The 23,440-nt window shown below is 41.9% G+C and overlaps 1 protein-coding gene across 1 annotated transcript in view; it reads right to left on the minus strand.

Annotated features, from left to right (window-relative positions):
- Positions 1 to 23,440, minus strand: part of PIWIL4 (piwi like RNA-mediated gene silencing 4) — a 424,835-nt gene that overhangs the window by 397,837 nt on the left and 3,558 nt on the right. Inside the window, exon 2 of the mRNA XM_069202421.1 lies at positions 8,163 to 8,346. Coding sequence (XP_069058522.1) covers positions 8,163 to 8,346 — 184 coding nt within the window. The remainder of the gene's footprint in view (positions 1 to 8,162; positions 8,347 to 23,440) is intronic.

Raw genomic sequence — 23,440 nt, forward strand, 5'->3', positions numbered from 1 at the left:
GCATTCTGGCCGTTAGCATTATTCCCATGCATTCACAGTAAAAGTTTAATGTGCACCGTGCCGAATTATGCAATGCTGCATGATGGTTTGTTTTGGGGAATTGTGTGTAACAAGCACAAGGAGAAATTCATGCAAGATACCACTAAATTATGTGAATTATTCCAGCATATTTCAATTTCCACCCGGGCCTAGTTAATAGTCGAATGCCTTACTGCTAGATCGAGGAGATTACTTTAAAGTCTAGATCTACGGCTCTTTCATATATTAATTTATGTGTTTGAGGCCTACAATTATTTGGTGGAAATGGCAAATAGCCAGGAATATCCTTTAATTAGAATGTAGCATGAGTTTTGCTCATATCACCAATTTTGGCTGATATTCCAAATTTGCAATTGTTATTTCACTGTCCAGCATAATGTACAACATTCAGCAATATTTCTGTCTTTGAAAGAATGCACAGGCTATGCTCATGTCACTGTCGTCAGATTTGAGTGCCACTCATGGGCGTAGGAAATGTGGGAGACGCAGGGGATTTATCCCCCCAGATTTTGGAAGTGGGGGGACACGGGGGACAAGGGTGGGTGGGACACGGGGGACAAATGATAATGAAGTTTAAAAAGAGGCAGTGATGCAGTACCTGTTTAAACTTAATTTGTTTTGCAGTGCATTAAACGCAACAGGTTTAAACCCGGCTACTGACTCTTTTCCGAATCCAAGCTCGCAAAGCCCTTTGCCCAGGCTGCTGCAGCTTCCATGACACAGAGGATTATCTGATCTGTGTGGTCCACTCTAGTACTTGACAGGTCATTCAAAGCCTTTCAAATGTAAAAGAGGCTTTGTTTTTTTTTTATTGCTTCTTGTGCCCCCTGCAGTACCACACTCTTCTCAGCCAATGTGCAAGGTGTCATATAAAGACTTGGTGGGGCAGATAAACAGGGATGAAATGCTTCATTAGCATATCTCTCTCCATTGACAAATATACTGCAGAAGTACCTTGTCAGACACTAATCTTCTACAGCAAGTGTTGTGTGTTTGTATGACTGGTCTCTCACACACACTGCATCTCGTTTTTGCGAACATATTACACATGTACACACACACACCACCACACACACACACACACACACACACACACACAGCATCTTGTTTTGAAGGCATCTCACATACTAAGTGTTTTTTATCTTTTTCTTTCACATCAGACTTTTCACATTTGTAAAGTATCTATCTCCAATACACACACACTGTGCATCTCATTTTGTGAGCATCTCATACAGAAGGCATATTTAATGTCATGTTTATCTACATCTTCAGCTTTTTAGTCTGTGATCACTCTACCCTCGTGGCATCCATCTGCACTAATTTTTCGAGCAGATTGGACAGTGATGTTTAAAGTATTTTTACTGTATTTTATATTTTGTGCTGCATTGAGTGCATGCAGTGCCTGGATCTCCAGCTTGCAGCCACAGGAGAGCAAGCAATACAGTTCAGCTGTCTGTGGTAGTATCCTCGCTACACCTCCTGTGCAATGATGAAGCAAACAGCAGCAGAGTTATCTGCTGAAAATAATATTGACCATGAGCACACAATTTGTTAGTGGAGAGGCTGGGAATAATTATTTTTTCTGGTTCCACATTACCCACAGCACAGTAGTTATGGTGAAAGTGCCCAGAGATTGCCCTTGTGAACGAATGCCGCTGTTGGAAGCCTTGTGCACATTTTAATGCAGTGCTTATTACATCATACTTTTATTTAAAAAGGAGAAGCTGGGATTCAAAATGTTATAGTTCTTTGGCAAACACATACCCACAGGGCCATGTTTAATAGAGTGGGCAGTCGACTAATGCTAGTGAATTACCAAGGATTCTTTTAATAGCATTGTTTGTGAGTGCTTTTACTCTTTGACAAGCCTCTTCTAGAGGCCTGGGCTAGTAGGTGGTTACTGAATGATGGATACTGTAAGAAATTAGGGTTTTTGATTGTGTGGGGTGAAAATCCTTCTCAAGCAACAAACACAATCTTGGTCAAGGTGAACCACAGAAGTCACTAAATTAACCTGTGCTTAATTCTCTGGTAGCCTTTCGCAAATGCAGTCAGGCTAACTCAGAGGCACTGTGTTAAGTATTTACGCAGCACTCAAACTGCAGTAAAGGGAAAACACAACACAAGAAAAACCCCACACCAGTTTAGAAAACAGAGTAAATTATAATAAATAAAATGAGACCAAAATAACAAAAATCCAATCAGTAGCACTGAAGTATATGCAATTTTAAACGACTAAGTAAAAATAACACCAAGAAGCAGAAAGCTCTACCTGTGGCTATCTGGTCAGTAGACTGGGAGGAAGTCATACATTCAAGACTCAACACAATGGAGTGTGGACCGGATAGATGGGCCAGGTTAGCCCCACTAAAAAAGGTTACCTCCTCAAACTCATACGCGCAGAGTTCAAAGAATCAGGATTTCACAGGAGCGCAACTAATGCCTGCCAGGGACCCAGGACTTGGGATTGGCACCTCTTGGGGATCAGGAATTCATTCCAGCAGAGATCAGCAGGCCTCAGGCAGGTCCAGTTGCAGGTCCAGGAAGGGCCAGTAGCAGCAGGTCAGCTGGATAGGTGCAATCAGGCCCCTGGAACTTGTTACGTCTCTGTAGCCCATAAAAGAAGGGCAGCTCAGGTAGCCCTCAATTCAAAGAGATGGTCCTCTCTCATTCAAGAAACAAGGCCGGCCTCAAGAAGGAGGGCAGTCTTCTCTAGAACAAGGCAGGCCTCAAGCAACAGCGCAGTCCTCTGAATAACAAGGCATACCTAAAGCAGCAAGGTAGTATCACTGAGTACAAGGCAGTCCTTCTGTAGTCTTCCACAGTTCCAGGAGTGTATTGTAGGGTTGATTTGAGGGTGCAGTATTTATAGCTGGTGCCAGCCTTTGAAGTGGGAGAACCTTCTAGACTTCCCCCACATCTAGTTCTGGAATTTGCTTCCTTTCCCTGACAGATTCCAAGGGATCTGGTGTGACATTAGACTGGTGTCAAGTTCTTTGTGAGTCTGCTGAGGCAGCCCATTCTAAATGTAATTGGGCCAGGGAACAGCTCTGTCCCTCCCATTCTTCCAAAACGTAATCCCTCCTTGTTTTACTGTCTGGAAAGAATACTCAAAGGCCATCAGCCAACTACATCCAGTCGTGTGACCCAAAGCACAGGCTGCATGCAAAATGTAAACTTTCTAGAAGTGATATTTTCAGAATTGCAGCTTAAAAATCCAACCTAACTTTAAAGAGGGGTTTACATTACAATTATTTAGGCACCAAACTCGACCTTCTTACCTGTCCCCAAATGAAGTTATCCCTTATTAAATGTAATAAGGTAACCAAATGTTAACCTATGGGAGAGGCAGGACTTGCAGTAGTGAAAAACGAATTTCAGAGTTTTTCACTACCAGGATGTGTAAAACTTAAAACCACATGGCCAACATTTTAAATATGCTTCACCCAGTCCTATGGGTGGTTTAGTGCCTACACTAGGGGTGAATTATGAATTAAAAAGGAAGGTTTAGGCATGACAAAAGGTTTATTTTGCCAGGTTGAAATGTGAGTTTAAAACTACACTTCAGTCTGCAGTGGCTGTCTTGAGGCACATTTGAAGGGGCTACCTAAGAGGGTGGCACAATAACTGCTGCAGACCCACTGGCGGCATTTAATTTAAAGGCCCTGGGGACAAGTAGTACCACTTTACTAGGGACTTATAAGTAAATAAAATGAGCCAATTGGATGTAAGCCAATTTTACCATATGCAATTTTACCATGTGCAAAGAAGAGAGCACAATCACTTTACCATTGGTTAGCAGTGGTAAAGTGCACAGAGTCCTAAAATATGACAAAAACAGGCTTGGAAAACAGGAGGGGCGAAACGACAAGTTTGGAAGTGACCCTTCATAGAGGGCTAAGTACAACAGATACTTATTGGTGCCCCATGGCCTACTATACTCTCAAATTCCAATTTACAAAGCCTTTATACAACTCACTCTTAAAAAGTAGCAATTGTGGGCAGTCAAGATTTAGGGGAGGTAATAGAGGAATGGTGACTTCCTTACATCATGATACATCAATAAGACACATAAAAGTCAATGAGTGATTACAGCTTTGTCTTTTAAGAGACTGACGGCTTATTGTAGAGAATGACAATATGGACTGAAACCTCAAAAATGGACACAGAGACATAGAAGACACCATTGCTCAGTACTAAGAAATTGATCATTTGCTACCTTCACCTCAGTTACCTGTATTATAGTTATAGTTATTATAGTATGTTTAACAACTCTTCAAGGCCAGAACTTGCAGTCATACTTTGAAAAAAATGCTTCCAACAGATAGAGCTTTTTTAAAGGTTAAGAACCCCCAACAGGTCATCTTAGTTATTCCAGTATCTTCTTTGAGGCTGGATAAACTTCATTGGGCTTCACCGACTGAAAACTTGATTAAGGTCAACTATGTCCCAGAAAAGACTGAATCATGCCATATGCAACATATAAAAAGAGATGATGGAATCATTTGACATACAGGCAACAGCAAAATAAAATCCTCTAGAACATATGTGGTTTTTCAAATATAAGTTCAAGATTTTGTTATAACTGTTTGCAGCAGAAAGAATGATTTCTGATTAATCCAGATGCATTTTGAGGTTTATGAATATCGTTAAGAAAATGGTGTTTATTCATCCTTTTTTCTCTGCCATCCTTGATGCTCAGTCCATAAAAAACCAAGGATCATGTTTTTTTCACATATTTTCTAATTGTTTTCCAGAATGTAATTAACAATAAAGCATACTTACAAACTGTGATTACATGTCTTCCTTTCTTGCTATTGCACTTCAGAGCTACGTGACTACATACATTTATCGAAGCCTGCCGCTCTTAGACAACGGGCACCTTCTACAGGGGCAATGTAAATTCTTTAAAGCTGTCCCCCCCAGAAATGTAGTGTCTCCTACGCTCCTGTTGCCACTTCAAATGAAATTTCACGTATGGCTGTAGGCTTTACATCTAACATTTAAATGGAGCATAGGTTCACTGTTAATGCTTTCAACTGTGCACTAGCACCGACCACTATGAAACACACTGATCTCTAGAACACATTAGACCCCTACACCCATTTTTCTGCAATGGTAGAATTCATTAACACTGGAAGATATGTATTTTCTTTATCCCCACCACATCCTTCCTGGGGTCAGAGGATGCTCTCCAAGCCTCTTTAAAACTTCATTCTATGTCACAGGGATCAATAACAGATAAAATGGTGGCTGCAATATTCATGGTTTCTTGGTGCAGATCTGGGTATACTTCCACTGTCCTGAAGTACCAAATAGTTTCTCTCACAATGGGATCCATGAACATTTAAATTTGCAGCTATGAGAGTTCCCACATCAGTTGGTTGTCAGTAACTGCATAAAGCAACAATGGGGTAATCTAGTCTAATCAGAATTATTTTTCATCCTCAAATCAAGAGCCATGGAATAATCTGTGTTAACATTTACAGAAAATTACCCATTTGGGCCTGTTGTACATCCATTACATCTGCGGAAGGAAGCACAAATTACGGATTGATTTTTTGCAAATACAATCTCTTTTTGCAAACCAATCTAACATTTTTCTGGTTTATAAAATACAGAATCGCAGGGGGGTTACAAATCAGTCTGCCATATTACTATTAATTACTATTAATAGCACTCATGGATTTACGATATTGCTCCAGTTACATCAAGCCACATCTAGTCCTGGACCTTGCCTTTACAAATCATTGGGCCTGATACTTATTTCGGCGGATGGATTACTCCGTCAACGGTGACGTATATTCCATCTGCCAAAATATAAATCCCATAGAAAATAATGTGATTTATATTTCGGCGGACAGGGTATCCATCACTGTTGTGATGGAGTAACCCATCTGCCGAAATCTTCATCAGGCCCACTGTCATCAAATGCATTTAGTGACTGAAGCAAAATGCACTGATTTGTTCAATAAAAGTACAGGACCAAGAACTCAGTGCACAGTGTGCAAAAAGCAAGCCAGCTAAAAACGTACTAAACTTCACATTTACTATTTCAAATGTATTGTTTCACAGGATAAAAAATACGCAGGATTAAGCCACACATTGCTTTAACATTTTTTAATGGGCAAACATACATTTGGTGTTTGCTAGGTAATATTTTAATTGTCCTGCTTTCACACAAGATTAATGATTTTGTCATTTACAACCACAACACCGGTGTTTTTAATTCTTCAACCATTCCTGGCCATCTGCATCTTTATTTTAATTGCTGTCAATGCAGCTATTTACTGTAATGGGAAGAAGACAGCTGGGCCCTGCTTTGCAGTTACCATCAGCCACGTAAGCACTGTTAGAGATTGCGTAGTTATGACAAGAAATGGAAGCCACAAAGGGCTCTCTGTAGAAATACAATTTGTTTCTACTGACAACTGTGGGCCTCCAATGAAAAAACTAAATGAATTAGTAGGTAAACGATGATAACTCCATTGCAGAGCCATGAAGCTTGAATACTCCAGCTTGTAACCAACTGCAAAATAGCTCTATACACCAAGCCTAGTCTCTTCCTTTTCTATATTTTCTTCAGCGATTTGTCAGGAGTGGCTCAAGAGGCGTTAGGTCAAACGTACAAAAGGACCATCTCAATTTAATGTCAAAGGCATTTGTTGAAATAAAATGCTTGCATATTTTTGTGTTCTTCAGGAGCCACCAATGATAGTCATAGAAGCAACTCTACACTCAAAGGGAACAATTCACAAAGAAAGTAACAAAATGGTAGCAAATCTGACCCTGGTCGAGCATGCCTGGGAGAGATGCAGATTTTACCACTTTTTTCAATTCACTTATGTTCCCAGTAGACAACCCGGAAAACTGTGCCAGGAACAGCTACTATTGAAATATCATATGCATCTTTACAGGAGTTCATTCTAAGCAGTGTAGCACTCAGTGCTTAATTTGTAAAAGAATGAGTGTCGGTGCCCAAAGCTCTGTTCCTGTGGTGCTATTTAAAACAGGAACCTCAAAGAGGAAGGCTGTATAGTCTTGAATTCACCTCATGCCTGTTTAATCCACTGCGAAACACTGCTGCTCCTGTCATGCACTGCTGCCCCTTTATTTCACTCTTTCTGTACCCGCCTTTCCCCCATCTGTCTGCTTTTCCATGTTTATCTTCATGCTTCTTTCCCCGTTTGTGTAGTTTTCGCTCTCTTTCCCGCTGTCAATATCTGATGAGGAAAAAGAAGTGCGGGTCCCCCAAAAAATAGTGCCAGTGGCCTCAACCACATCTCAAATTAAGCCCTTGTAGAATTACATTTGGAGAATAATGCACCATTTTTTTTTTTCCTTCTCCATGGAAAGCATTGTTCTTCATGGAGAAATCCCATCCCTATATCCCCCACCAAATCTGGAGGTGATCAGTTCATACTGGAAATAAAGTAAATCTCCGGGAATGTCCAAGGTTGCATCAAAGTCTGGGAAGCCCCACAAACCTACAAGTTGGTGGGCATTCCAAAATTTACAAGCAGACAAATCTGCAGTATTAAAACCATTTACACTTGCCGGAAATCCTCCTTGGTGGACACAAATGGAGGTATTTGAGGCTGTAAATATATGTTTATTAACTTTGTGACTTGGCCCCAGGGTAGTTTTGTCGAGATTGAACATACTTAGAACCATGAGAGTGTAACTGTCTCCATGTGAGGATAAATCAAGGAAATGACCAGATCTATTGCTGTTGTCAACTTGCACTAATGTGGCCACATTCAACAACCTAAAGGCTCAACTAAGTGGTCAAAAAAACATGAAGACTCAGGCCCCGATTCATAAACAGCCTTTACAGTCATGGCAGAATCTCCACCCTGCAGTTTCTCATTGGGGACCCTCCAACACGACTGCGATGCCTCCGCCACAACTGTCGAGGCTCTTTGAGAATCAGACCATAAGTGTGGGTATTTAAATACTGAGCATTTTGAAGTCCTTCTAGAAGTTTCTTGTTAGACACAATTATTAATACCAATCTTAATTATTTTTAGATGAAGCAGTAGCCTAGCAGCAAACACATTTACAGATGCAGAGAAGTTGCCCAACTACTTTTTTCCACTGTTTGCAATTGTTGGTCAACTTACTTCGCAACGATGTCTTTTGTGGCCTGGCACGTCCATTACCATTGGAATATCCATTGCCATTGGAGTATCCTTCACCACGCCCATTGCCACGTCCATTGCCATTGCCATTGTCATATCCATTGCCGCTAGGGCATCCATTTCCAGGATGGGAGTTTTTAACATGGACATCATGTTCATAATTGTTCTACAAATAAAAACATAATAATCAAAGAAGGCAAGATAAAAAAATAACATGTTAAACAGACTGAATAAAGGTTTATAGAGGCACATGGAATAGTTTCATGCCTTAAAATGGTACGTGGGTCACATATGAAGACTGCACTTCCAAAACTATGTTCTTAAGTCTACATACAGTTCATTTTATGGTGCCATATCAAGGATGTTATGGCAGAGAGTATCAGAATCTGAGCAGAGGACAGAACCTACGTTTAAAAATTCGTACCGCTAAGCACTCTTAGGGCTGGAGCAGTACTCCTACTAAACTAAAACAGGAACCTCAAGACCCGCATACAGACAGCTGTTTTACTAAGCTATATAACTACACTTTGCACTGAATGACAGTAGTCTTCCTCCTCCCTGCTTGGGGAGCTAGTTAAATGACCTTGCCTTATTTTATGAAACCTTATCAAAATTCCTAGATAGCACTACTTGACACTACTGGTTTCAATAGTCTTTATGAAAACATCAATTGCTCTTCATGTGTTAAGAACTTTCAATCAACTTGACTGTCTAAACTACACAACAACGTCTGGACTTACAGGTGTTTGGGTTCTTTAATGTCATAGCAAAAACTAGTCTTTATTCCTTTCCTGAATGTGGGACACTATTGGGCCTTTAAAAAGACACCACAGCACTGAAGACACCACAGCACTGTGGTAGAGTTAGTCCTTGCGACTGGTATTTCTGTTTTTTAATCTTCATTTAGCAGTAAAACAATGATTAATTGCCAATATGACATTCCTTTTTTTTACAAGACTACATCCAAAACAATGTTATGAGGACTTACTGAAGGCACACATCTGTGAAATGTGTTGTGGGTTCTATGTCTGAAAGCTAACACGACCGATGTCAACATCATTTTACAATGGTCTAGAGTATAGTCCCAAAAACCTCTCTAAGCTCACTCAACCCATCAGACAACTCATTCTTTGATTGTGGTATGAATACTTTCACCAGACATGAAGAAGTCCATCACATGCAAGTGTCCTACTTCCAGCAGAATCACTGGTGACCCTCTTTATAATAAGTTCACAGCTAGGCAACCTTCTGGCTTTCATGGTAACCAAGATATCCCACCTTTACAAAGCTCTCTAGAACATTAAGTCCTATATTATCGTTCATGGAAAACCACTCCCAACAATTTAATTTTGCAATCATCATAATGCAAAAGATGTACCATTATTGTAATCACATAAAGACCCCTTTTTACATTCCATGTTCCTACAGCAGGAACAATGGATCAAGTTCTTTTATAAATAATATTGTTTAGTTCCATATTTTGCCACTCAAGATTATCTCTAAGAGTGCTGAATTGGCATTGTGAAAGCTCTGTTCACAGGCTTGTTCACAGACATAAAGACTTAACCCAACCATGCTATGTCACATCAGGCATTTCACTAAGGCATCTTTAACACACCTAGAAGCATTTCCCTGCTGCAATAGCTCTGGTGCCTTTCCTTCTACTTTATGGTTCAACTTCAATTTCCCCGGATGCCACCGATGTCCTTGCTACCAGTAAGCACAGTTAAAATTAAATAGTGCATGCCTTAGAAAAGACTCAAGAGTAAAATAATAGATAAGTCTAAAAACAAAGATGTTTCTAACCTACCATCATCCTTGCTTAAAGGCTAATTATGTAACTAGATTTGTCAGCCTAACTTTTCATATTCAAGATCATCGATCTTGTTGTCGTCTAACTAACACTTTCTTAAACATGGTCCCTCAGAGGGGAACATAGAGGCCAGCTAGAATAGCAGGCCGGGAGCTCCTACCTCTTGGGTATAGCGGTTTAACCACATAGCCATGGCTTACCGCTTTACTCCCTGCCATCGCATCTTTGATCTAGCACCAAAAACTGGAAGTTAGAGATGGTCAGAGATTTTCCTCACACCTGACTCAGCACTGCTGTATTCCTCTCCCGAGAGCAGATGTTGATACAGTAGAGAGAGCTGCATTGGTTTGTTGCAGCGGGTGCACTCCAGGAGATGCGAGCCACACAGTATGTCCTGCTTCGACGAGGTGTCAGTGCTTGCACTGTTGGCAGGGCCCGAACATGCAGATGCAGCCTGGGAAAACTGCAAGGACCCAGCAGCCCTGCTATCTGGACAGGACTAGTTAGTGGTCCCGGGTGGAATCCCGTTGTTCGCTGGGAAAAGTGGAGTAAATTTATTTTAGGAAGCAACAAGATCAACTACGATGAGCTAATGGAACCAGGAGGTTTGAGGATAGAGGGTAAGAGCACTCTTGATTTAATTGCTCAGTCAAAAAAGCATAAGATCATGGGGAGCCATAAGGATGGAAGGAAGGTATAGCAGAGATTCCACAACACCTCTTTTAGTGGAAGCGGGCTCTGTAGGTTCTGGGAGTAGTGAGAGAAGTGGGCAGCAGTTTATTAAACAGGTTAGGCCAGGGATTAGCGCACGACCTCCCAAAAAACGTATAAATTGGACTTCATTAAAGAGCACACCTGTCTTAAAAGAAAGTATAAGCGACTCAAGCACTAAGGGCACCAGAGTCATGCCATCCCTGAGTTCCTTCTTTAAAGTAAAGCTAGGTTCTATTAACCACGAAATGGTCCTAAGGGAGGACGATAAGAACTTAGGCCTGAACAAGAGCATGGAGGCCAGGGGCTGAGATAAGACAATGGTGGATACTAGGTTAGTAACAAGTTTGAAGCACCCAGATATACCAGTGGGCAACCAATTTAACCCCTGTGTGATAGAAAGCTTAACATTGGGGAAAAGGCATGGGCACGCAACAGACGAGGCGGACCTGGTAGAAAGGGTGGTTGTATCAACCAAGAATCAAGCAGCTGGTGGCAGTAACCTTAATGGCAGGGAGGAGGTGCAGAAGATGTTTGGTCAGCTACCACAAGAGCTCAAAGCTCACTTTTTAATCTCCGAGGCAAATAAGAGAGAGACCAAGTGACTTTTCCAAGCATGGAGGAGAAAATAGCGGGCTTAGCTCAGCGCATGGAGGTTTTTGAAAACAGAGTTCAGGACATTATCTCAACAGTCATTGAAAACACTCAAAGAGGAGGTCAGTTGAACCAAAAAGCAAAGAAACGGACAGGCAAGTTAGAGAATAATTTAAGGGGAAATAATATCAGATCCTTGGATGTGACTGAAGTTGTGGAAGGGACCGATGTTAATTCTTTTTGTAATAAATCTTTTAACAAATTCATTTCCTCAGGAAATCTCCTCTATCGACCTTAGGACTGAAATACAAAGGGTCCATAGATACTCATTTAAACTAAACCAAGGGAGGAAGAAACCCTGGAAAATACTAGCACATTTGTTGTATTCTGTAAAAGACAAAAATTCTAGGTTTGGCCCTAAAGGAAAAATCTACTCAGGCTCTGAGACAGACAATGGGAACTGGGCAAGTGTGTGGAAAACCTAAGGGAAATGGGTGCAACGTTTCAACTAAGATTCCCAGCAATACGGAAAGTCATGTGGGAAAATAACATGCACAATTTCTCAGTACCATAGGAGTTGGACAAATTTATTGCATAAGCTATAATGGGGACAAACAAAAGTAGTGTAAAACACAAATGTTAAAGTATGCTGTTCCCAGAGGGTTGAGTTCAAATAGGCATAGGATATGCCAAGAGTTAGGTATGGACGGGTTCCCAAGCCTTGAAGCCAGACTGGACAAAATTTGGAATCACATTAGGATGGTTACGAATTTCAAGACAAATCTACTTGTTGCAGAGAGAGTGAGGACATACAGGGTGTGCACACAAGGTGGGAAGCATGATGACAAAATTAAAAAAAATGAAAAAAACACATCCTCAAAAAACTTAGCTGGTACTAGGATAACCGAAACTGTACCGTATTTTTTAATGGAAACTGGTGGGTGGGTGGTGGACAGGGGGTGTAGAGTCATAGGTCTGTGGAAGTGGCCGCAAAATAAATATACATATTAAGGAAGAGACACAAACCACTTTACTTTATTAGGGGACAAGGCATCAATGCACTTAGGCGCTTTAAAAAGATTTAAGATACATTTTAAACTTCTTTTAGACATTTATCAGACAAAGATATCTCCTATCCTTTCTTATGCACTTGACTATATTCCAATAGGCAGGTGGTACGTTTCAAATGTATACAATGGGAAGTTCCTTCAAAAGATAGTATCCCTGAGTCAAGCAATCCCCATCCAGGCATTGTGTTTAGAGTTTTCCCTTCTAAGTGCCCATTCAAGATCCTTGGCTAATGTGATGAAATGGGCATGTAATCTCCTCCATGCACCTGAAGGCACTTAGAGCCATTTTAAAGAATGAAACTTTCAAGGAAGAAGTAGGAGTACACACCTTTAATATTAATACTGAAACCACATTATTGAACTTTAAATGCTCTAGTATCCACTTGCAATTATGGACACCAGCACAGTTGAAGTTGTTTTTGAAAAATGCGATGACCAGATTAAGTTGCTCATGGGATGTCACACATTGTGCCCAGTTGGAAATGTATAAACCCTATTCTAATAGCTTTTTGTTTAAGATGAGTCAAGTGTAAGTGAAGTTTACATTAGACCACAGTACTATGCATTGCAAAATCATGTTAAGACTGGATATTTTGCCACTGAATACTTTCACAAAGCACTGGGAATATGTGATTTATGCAGGGGTGGGAGTCAAGATATCAGGTATGTATTATTTGTTTATCCCTACAAGTTAACATCAGATGTGCAGAGCGGTTTTTAAAACCTTTATGTTATAAATATAGTGCGTTCAAAACCAATGATATGATCACCCTAGCAAAATCACCTCCACAATTTTTACAGATTTTTTAAATCATTTTTACCAATGAATTAGTAATTTACTTAAATTGAGATTGTTTTATTTATGTTTTATCTACTACTCAAGACTGTAAATATTGTTGATCTCTGATTAAATCTAAATCAGACAATTTAACTTGAAATGAATGAAAAAATTACTCATGCTCTGCTACTCCATGCCCAACCTTAGCCAAATTGCTTAACTACAGAAACAGAATCAATTTTGAAAATGACAATCAATAAAAGGAAATCCAGCATTCCAGAATGTCACTTGCCCTCTATCGCGACTTCACCCAAAGTGTCCAGGAAGCCAGAAGGAAATTCATCTGAACCAAGATAAAGCTCTAAAAATGTAATTTACAATAGGCAATGGTGTATCTAGCAAGGCTCAGAGTCACACTGAAAGGGAAAATGCATGTGCTCTCTGGTCCAAGAGAAGCCTCTGTCTTCCTTCAACAAAAATTCCCAAATGAGATGGATTGCAGACGCTGCAGTAGAACCTCTATATATTCAACACCTTGGCGTGGTGGAATAAATAATGCACTCAGGCTTTGTTTCACCTTGAAAGTGTGTGGGAATTTTGCACTGGTGGTATATCTCTCCCTCCTCTAGTACCCAGCAGCAACTGCTGACTCCGATGACTGTGCTACTTATTGATTATTATTATTATTTTGTGTGCTGATCTGCACTTGTTGTAAAAGTTCAACTGCTATAGGGCAGGCTCGATAGCTAAATTACCGGTCTGGTTACTGTAAGATAAAGTTATAAATGGCAACAAATAGTTGTAGCACTGGCCAAGTGAATATTGTGGGATGGTTTGTTGTGAAGTGGTGACGCGGTGTGATGTGGGGCGGCTAGAAGATGTGTGCAGAATCCTGGGTACAGGACTGGGGATTCAGTGATGGGAACAACAGCCTCCACTGACCTTAACATGATGACATGAAATGTGAGGGGACAAAATAATTCCAGGAGGATATATCAGAAATTCACATTGTATCCCCCAGTTTATAGTACATCACTAAGGACTCATTTGTGGGTTGGTAGCAGGGATGTGGTGATGGACTAAATCTCTTCTGCACGGTCCTACAACACCATCAGATTAACCCCCAGTGATACTGTCACTGTCAATATCTAATGGCTGGTATGCACACAACTTGTGTAAGCTCCAGCCTACTGCTCTGCTGACCCGTGTTTTGAGGAAGGAATAAGACAGGCAGTGCAATCCAATTTTGAATTAAATCAGAGTTTGGTGGCAACGTATATAGTACTCAGAGGTATGTGCATTGCAGAGGGGCATGGAACCCTTAAAACAATAGGTTAAATAAGCTTGAAGCTTAAATTGACATCCTGAAAAAGGCAATATATTTTAAAAGGGGGGAGTTCAAAGAGGAGGTGGACAGGAATGTCAAATATATGGGCCCAGTCGTCAGCCAATATGGTGAGGGTGCACAACCAGGACACACACCAAAGCCTCTTATTCACCCTCAGTGGGTGGTGGCAGATATTATGCAGATTGAGTCAAATAGGGCAAGAGGATGCATCACTCAGCTGATATCCTGATAGAGTTTACTAGTTTTTCCTCCAAACTATACTTGGCCCAGCTCACAGAGCCCATACCTGAAATACGTATTCCAACAAGACCATGGTGACCTGGCTAGGGGCTACAAAGAGGGAGCCACTATGCTACCTTTCAGAAAATAAAAAATGGAATCAAGGGTTTTAGAAATGAGAGTGCACCAAGTGGTGCCGGCCTTTGATCAAAGTTTACAAGGAATACACAGAGCTCTTCCTGATTTTAATGGCAGTATATGAAAACATATACAACATGGGGGAGGTCCTAGTCCTCCTCGGTGCAGGAAGTTATGTAATCACTCTGCTTAAGCCAGATAAACCCCCTTATAGTTGTGATTCATATATATCTCTGTCTTTGATTAATGTAGAGTAAATTCTGGCAAAAATAGTCACCAATAGGTGGCTGCTGATTTTGCCTGACCGATAGGGGTTTGCCTTCCAGGTCTACAGCTGATAACCTGCATACCTTTTTTTGGGTTACCACATATCAGCAATTCTGTGTGCTCTAGTGATCGAACCACTTGTCAGTGTTCTCAGGGAAGTACACCATACGTAGATCATCAAATTCACAGCCTACAAGATAGATCTGGGTTTCAATGTATAAGAATGACATCCTGCTGTTGGTCAAAGAAGTGAAGATAAATCTAAACACTATCATTTGAGAAGATCATAAATGTAGTAGGTGGTCAGATCTGAATAAATATATTATATACACACACACGTATATATAGTGGCGGTAACGACTAGGTAGTTATAGTTAGGACCTAGTTTCTATATAAAAGGTGCTTTTTTACTTGCCTATATGGTTTGTCGCTGCATGATGAAACTTCATGAAACTTTCCAAAAAAACGTGCCGGCCCAGTTAGCTACTATTTGGAAAGTTTCAGGCCGATCCATCAGGGGGGGGTGGTGGGAGGTTGGGGGTGGGGGGGCGTGAGAAAAAAGGCGGGTCCCAAAACTAGTTTTCCCCACTAATTTTTCCATAGGAATTTTGAACAGCAATAGCGCAAAAACTACTACACGGAATTACACCAAATTTGGCAGGAAGGTAGGTCCTGGTCCAGAAAGAGTGCTTTTTTGTTTTGGTGTAATTCGGTTCAGTAGTTTTAGAGAAATTTAAGAAAATCCAAATTTGTATATCTAGGGACACAAAAGATTCGCGACCCATGCCGATCTCGTGCAGAGAGCTGATTGGCTGATAGCACTTCAACAACAGAAGTCGTCAAAGTGTTGTCAGCCATCTTGGGACTCGGGCTGAAGCTGAGTCCCAAAAAAAAGTAAAAATGAAAGAAAGGGGCCAGGGTACAAACACCCTGACCCCTTAGGTCTGATGGTGGAGTCGCACGGGGACCCCCCACCCAGGGCTAAAACGCATTTTTTTGTTTGTTTTACCAGCAGAGTCTCAGTGGATCCACGAATCTGTTCTTAAAATAAAAAAATAAAGAATGAATCGGGGTCTCCCGCGCTTTATTAGTCTGATGCCCCGGGTGGCCTAAGTCTTGGGGGCTTTTTTTTAAAAAACAGTGCGGGCCTCCTGGCCCCCTCCCGATGCCCTGGAAACCGCCACTTCCCCGGGGTTTATTTTCTTGTGTGCTGGGGCCTGTGCCCTCCCACCCCCGCTCCCCTGGGTATCGGCAATTCCTCAGGGCTTTCACATAGTATGCGGGGGCAGTGTTCTTTCAAGTAACTATAACGTGCGCCTTACGGTAACTAAAACTCGCACATGTTAATTACTCCACATGTTATATCATTGATGACATCTTCTATCCCTCCTTTCATATCACTGCAACATTAGCAATAAAATTATTCATCAGACAACTGTGCATGGTGAAGGCACCAGTTATAGTCACCTTAGAGCGCAAGTTATAGATACATAAAAGAACTCGAACTATAGCTGCTGAATTTCCATGGTTTTTTATAAGTAAATTCAGAACCTAACTATAACGTACCTGTAAACTTTTTTTTTTCAGTGAATATATACATATATATATGTATATATATGTATATATACACAAAAAGAATATGAGAATATGACTACTCCATGATGCCTCGTTGGGACAAGTGTGCCATTGGGATTTGAAATGTACTCCCCCACATGTGGTATGCTTCATTATTTGGCATTCCTGTACCTAAACTTATAAGAATTCAACCAGGCTACACCCACCACTGGTGGGACATAGGATGTTTTATTTACATGGGAGACATTGTCTCCAGATGCCAGCGGTAAAGTAGTTTTAAATCAGTCTTCAGTCATTGTACTAAATGATTTATTAATGTTTTTTTGACTGGATCAAGATGAGAGAGAGAGCTTATATCAGTGATAGATGCGACTATTAGTACCCTACCATCTGAAAGGCTTCAAATGTTTCAGCCATTTCGAAGAGGGCCTTGTGGCTTTATTCAAGACCTATGCTTGTCTCAGGACCAAAAGCTGAATTGTCTATGTATAACGTCTGTTATACTGTTAATTGCATGCCAACTGTCCTAGCAGAGAGGGCACTTATTAATGGAGAATCTCTCCTCGGATATTTTCTGTGAAGAAAAATGAAAAGAGTAAATCTGGCAACTCCCGGAATAGGTTAAGATATGCAATAAAGTATTTTAGAGACATAGGGGGTCATTCTGACCCTGGCGGTAAAATCCGCCAGGGCCAACGACCGCGGGAGCACCGCCAACAGGCTGGCGGTGCTCCCTTGGGCATTCTGACCGCGGCGGTACAGCCGCGGTCAGAAACGGAAAACCGGCGGTGTACCGCCGGTTTTCCGCTGCCCTGGGGAATCCTCCATGGCGGCGCAGCTTGCTGCGCCGCCATGGGGATTCCGACCCCCATACCGCCATCCTGTTCCTGGCGGTTTTGGCCGCCAGGAACAGGATGGCGGTATGGGGTGTCGTGGGGCCCCCGTAACAGGGCCCCACCAAGATTTTCAGTGTCTGCCATGCAGACACTGTAAATCGCGACGGGTGCAACTGCACCAGTCGCACCCCTTCCACTCCGCCGGCTCCATTCGGAGCCGGCATCCTCATGGAAGGGTGTTTCCCGCTGGGCTGGCGGGCGGCCTTCTGGCGGTCGCCCGCCAGCCCAGCGGGAAACCCAGAATACCCGCGGTGGTCTTTTGACCGCGCAGCGGTATTCTGGCGGTTCCAGCCGCCGGCCGGGGTCAGAATGACCCCCATAATGCAAACAGTGGAAGACACAGCACACAATGACATTACACTACAAGGTTGTGATGCATAACATTTCATTATTAAACAATCAGAAATTACTGTTTAGCTAAGAAGAGGAAGGGGTGACCACCTGTAGTCACACACTGGGAGGGAGAACACAGAATGTATACATAGGTACAAATACATGAGCCTGCTGTTGAAGTTCCTAGGACAGTTCACTATACATCTGTCATTTGTCATGGAGATACATCAAAGATTGAAACTCGTTGTACACACATATTTTCAAGATGTAGCGAGTACTCTGAAGTGAACTGTTTTGGGGCACTCACTTTATCTTGAACCATATTTACTGGTATTACTAGTTTTGCTACATAGTATTGTTCAATGGTTTGCTGACAGACTTAACACCTGCTACATAGTAGTGTACTGGGGTCTAGTTTATCACCACACCGAGATGGTTGGATCGAGTTAAATAGAATACCTTTTTTTATTTTATTTTTTGTAATTATAAACAGCAGTGTTTAAGTATCCAATTTGTTATGTCAAGATTATTCAATGTAATCAGTACAACTCTGGCCGTTTAGTCATGCAATCTAAGTGAATTACTACATTTTCAACAATAATAAACATTTCAAACATGTGTAACCTTCACTTCGTCCATTTACACAGTTGTGCCTCGGTCAGACCGCCTGCACCGCCACGATTAGTCGTCCTGGTGGTCCAGCGGTTGTGGCGGTCCTACACAGCCGGGGCAGTGCTGCCCTGGGGATTACGGTTACGTTCTCCTCCAGCGATTTCACAGAGGTTTCACTGCCATTAAAAGGCTGGTGGAGAAAAGGTGCAGGGTACCCCCCGGCCAGCACCATTGCACTGTTCGCTGTCTGTTTTGCAGACAGCGAACACTGCGAGGTTGCTGGTGCACCCTGCGCACTACAGCATTGCCGCCGGCTCTATTACGAGCCGGCGACAATGCTGTAGACCGTTTCCCGCTGGGCCAGAAAGCGGAAACTGAGGTTTCCGCCCGCTGACCCAGCAGGAAACTCGTAATGGGACCGGCTGGGAGGCTGCCTCAATGGCGGCAACCTACCCATCAGAGTTTATCATAATGAGGCCCTAAGTCTTCCACTAGTTTGTTATCCTGCTGTTTTTTTTCTCATAAAAATCTTCTCTGCACTAGCCCCATCCTTGCATATCCTTAATGCAGGAATTAATTGTTGGAGCCTAGCTGCAATCCGATGTATGGCAATCACCTTGTGGCCAACAGCAAGTCTAACATCATGAATGTTCTACTCATGTTTTTCTTTTTCCCCTTGGTATCAGCCTGAGTAAGCAGAATGTAATCATAGGGAGTATTGTACATCCCTATTATCGCCTCCCAGTAGCACCACACATATGGGCAACTCCAGGTGAGATGTACAAAGTCAGCCCCCTTTGCAAGAAATGGCACGCACTCAGAAGATCACTCAGGGTAAATTCTACATAATTTGACTGGGGTCAAATAAGTCATGTGAATATGATTACATTGAATGAGCATAATGTGTGCATTACCTGACAGCATTTTACTCCCATACACACTTTATCCCATCCCACCTCTACAATGGGATCGTTGGTGCATATTTGCCATGTTTCCTTTACCTGTAACACTGTTAGTGGTCTGTCATTACACAGTGCTTTATATCGGATGGAAATTAGCCTCTTTCAATTAGCTAATGCATATAGGTCTGGCATTGTGTGGGTGCATAAGGGAAGGAGGGCCTTAATCTCTTCAGCTGTGTTTGGAGGTGTAGCACACTGTAAAAAATTACCTGGGCCAACTTCAAAGTAATCCTGTGCATCAACAAATGTAATTAATCTATCCTGTGGCTATATGTCTGCAAGCGACCTGCACCCGACCCGCTACCATCTACCCACTGTCATGCTAAGGGCAATTTGTGCAAACGATTGTGTACTCCAGAAGTGCATATTTAAATCAAATGATGGGCGTTTCGGGATCTTTTTAACCACTATGTTCCTAACTCCACAGGTCTGTCTGATAATGAACGTTAAGTCAGTTGGTACTCCCTTAACTCTCATCAGCAAGCTTTCCACGTCCAAGTGTAATTCCATTTGTGAACCCAGCAGTAGCCTCTTCTCCCACCTTTTTCCCTCAAGTCAGTTTACTCAAGCCCACCTTTATCCCATTCTCTTTTTGAAAACGTTTACTATGAGTTTTCATCTTTGATGCATCTCCCTAATAAATGAAGACAGATGTCCAATGAACTGTCCTGTTAGCTTCAACAACAGATTCATATACTTGTACCTATGTATACACTCGATTGTCTCCCTCTCAAAGTGTGTGACCACAGGGGGCTATCACCTCCTCTTTCCCAGAAGTTTCTAGATGGGAAGGCAAGACCATTATTGGAAGTGATGACACACCCCATGAAATATGTGATAAGGGCTTTGTACTCATCGATGCCAGTTTAACCCAAGGAGAGGAATCTCCTTGCTCTTATTCTGAAAAAAACTCACGCCCAAGAAGATTAATAACGACAATGTTCAACATGGTAATAAAGGATATGGTCACAGATCAAATACATATCAGAAATAGATGGTCGCAAAACCTAGGCTTTGATATCACTGAGGCCAAATAGGCTCATTGTTGTTACAAACAAAAGAGATGTCCGTGAATACACTTTAAATACATATAAAGTGTATTACACCTCAGCCAGTTTGGTAAGGTTTGGTACTAGCGATAGATCACACTGCTGGTGTTGTGCCTCCCTCAATGCGGATTTTGTTCATTTGGCATGGTACTGCCACCCACGTAATTCCTACTGGTCGTGAGTGGTGGGGGAGTGAATCCCATGACCCATGAACTGTAATTCAAGCTGTTCGCTGCATTACTTGACTATAGAAAGAACATTTCGAAATCATATAGGAAATTTGAAGCAATTGCCATGCTGTTGGGAAAGTGAAAAATTGCTGTGACGTGGCATAGAGGGCGGCCTCCTGGATTTAAAGACAGGTTTAAGGACTGAATAATGTGTACTAATCATCCGAAGTTTAGTCCTCCAAGTTACCCTTTGCATCTCGACCAAAGATATTTTGAATCTACTCCGTGTGTGCTTGAGGAACCAAGCTGAACAGTAGGAAGCAGAGTTACACATGGACTAGAAAGCAAAATGCAGGACTGGTATGATATTGTAATACTGAATGGTTAATGCAACCTGCTGATATGGTAGAGGTTTGTACTGGGGATTATGACCATTTAGTCATCTGCAAAAATAAGACAGTGTATTAAGTCATTATATTCCTACTAATCTATACGTGCATAACACCTGATGCATTATTGTCTATGTTCGCACGTCCAGTGTCAAAATGTTAGGAAAAAAAGTAAATATTAAATAAATAAATGTACATATGTAACTTGATTTCAAATTTTATTTTGTTTCATTATGAAGCCTCGCAATTCAGGAACATCAGTACTGAATGTCATTGCTAAAGCACAAATTGTTTTGTTAGCGATAATTGTTATCGTCAGGAGACAAAAATAATACAGTGCCATAGTTGTGTTAAAATGCCTTTTGTTGTGACTACAACAACTTGTGACTGTCCTAGCAACCTTTGAACAAAACATATTTGTTTTTTATATAAAAAAAACACAACTTTTTTAGCACTGTTCTACCATCCACAAAACTATATGTAGCAAAGGATGAGAGTCAGTTGTTTGGCTTGTAAAAACGTCTTATCCACCAAAATCTGGACCTTAATGATCAATGTATTAAAAAAAATCAAAATTGCAAAATAATGTTTTCCCTATATAAATGTGGACTTTTTGCCAAAAGAAACTTAGATGTGACTGATATGTACATTTATATTACTTCTGTTAGGAAACAATTCATATTTGCTACTTTTTATTTGAAAAAAAGATAGTTCAATGGTGAATGACGAATTATGACAAACATCATGTAAAAGAACCATTTAAAACTATGTGTTGTGCTACCCAGTGCTTTAAATGGGCCGGTACTCTCCGGTACTGAGTACCGGCACTTTTTTTATTTTGAGAGGGAGAGTACCGGCATATCTCAAGAAAAATGTAATACTTTTAATTGGAGAGTACCGGCACTTCTCAGAAACAAGCAGGTACTCTGTTACAGAGTACCTGCACTTCTATTTTTCCATTTAAAGCACTGGTGCTACCTAAAGGTCTTAATTTCGGATTATTCTGTTCTGCAGGGCTTCCACTGGGATAGACATTAAGCCTTGATAAGATGTGAAACATATATGAGGCATTAGAGCTATGGGCCTGGGCATGAAACAGGAAGACGGGGGAGGAATGCCTGTCGTGCTTTTATCAAGGGATATGACATTTGAGAGCTGATCTGAGGGGGTGGTCAAACAAAGAACCAGACTTTTGACTTAGTGATGCAATGCGGAGGCTGGACGGACATAAGAATAATGCCAGTACCTAGGACAAAGTTTTGGATATTCGATATAAAGAGTCAAACTCATGAGGGAACGGAGTTGCAAAACAGAGCTGTTGAGCTGAGGCAGCACTGAGGTGGTTGTGGTGGTGGCAGGGCAGCACTGCATCCGAGCGTCTCAGAAGCCGACAGGCGAGCGGGATGCTGACGTGGCAGCCTTTGAGAATGACCTACTAGGGAGTATCTGTTCAGTGTGGATGAGTAAGGGTCACATCGTATTCTGGCACTACACAGGCAGCACTTTTCTGCAGGATTCCTTTGGAGGGTGGCCGCCGCTGGGTAGCCCCCGGACCTGTGGCTTGCTGATCTGGTGGACAGCAATACCTGAGTGTGTAGGGAACACCTCAGGATCCTGTTGCAGAGGTGTCGGCTGCTGAATGGTTTTTGTTTGTATGCTGTGGGATGTCCTAGGTGAGCACTTGTAGGATACAGGCAAGAGGAAGCTAAGCACCCCACAACGAACTTGGATTAGGACCAGTAAGTGCGCTAGGTGAAACATCACAATGGACGGTTCCTCCTTTAGGATGGAGGTGCATCCGCCGCCAGCTGCGAGCACAGCATCGCTGGCAAACGTAAACTTAATAAAATGGTCAGTGGGCGGACATTACCATTTCAAGAAGTGCACTGTGTCTTTCTCGACTCGGGGCCATTCCTGCAAAGCCTAAGATGAGCATGTCAGCTTGGCCGGCAGTCTTGCGAGGTCCAGCCACAGCCAGACAGGCGCACTTCAGACAGTACAAGTATGAGCTGGTTAACATCTGGGCGGACTGCAGGCATAGGCTCCTTGTCTGAAAAGGAGCGCTGTGCTAGCCTGCTCAGACCAATCATGGCGCTACTCTCATGCTGAAAACGGCATGAGCGCAGTTCCAGGACTGGTTAGTCTCTTCATGGTTTGTGCACTTTTCTTTCTGTTTGGTCTTTGTATTTCATTTTCTAGTAGTTTGAAGCCTGGAGGACTTTGCTAACTCACTATGTTCCTCCTTTTATTTTAGGACGGTGAACTTCGTCATAATTACCTGTATGATTTCTTGTGAACGCTCATTCCGACGCCACATGGACAATGGGACATTGAAT

Source organism: Pleurodeles waltl, chromosome 8 (assembly GCF_031143425.1).
Source record: "Pleurodeles waltl isolate 20211129_DDA chromosome 8, aPleWal1.hap1.20221129, whole genome shotgun sequence".
In the NCBI taxonomy this organism is placed as follows: Eukaryota; Metazoa; Chordata; class Amphibia; order Caudata; family Salamandridae; genus Pleurodeles; species Pleurodeles waltl.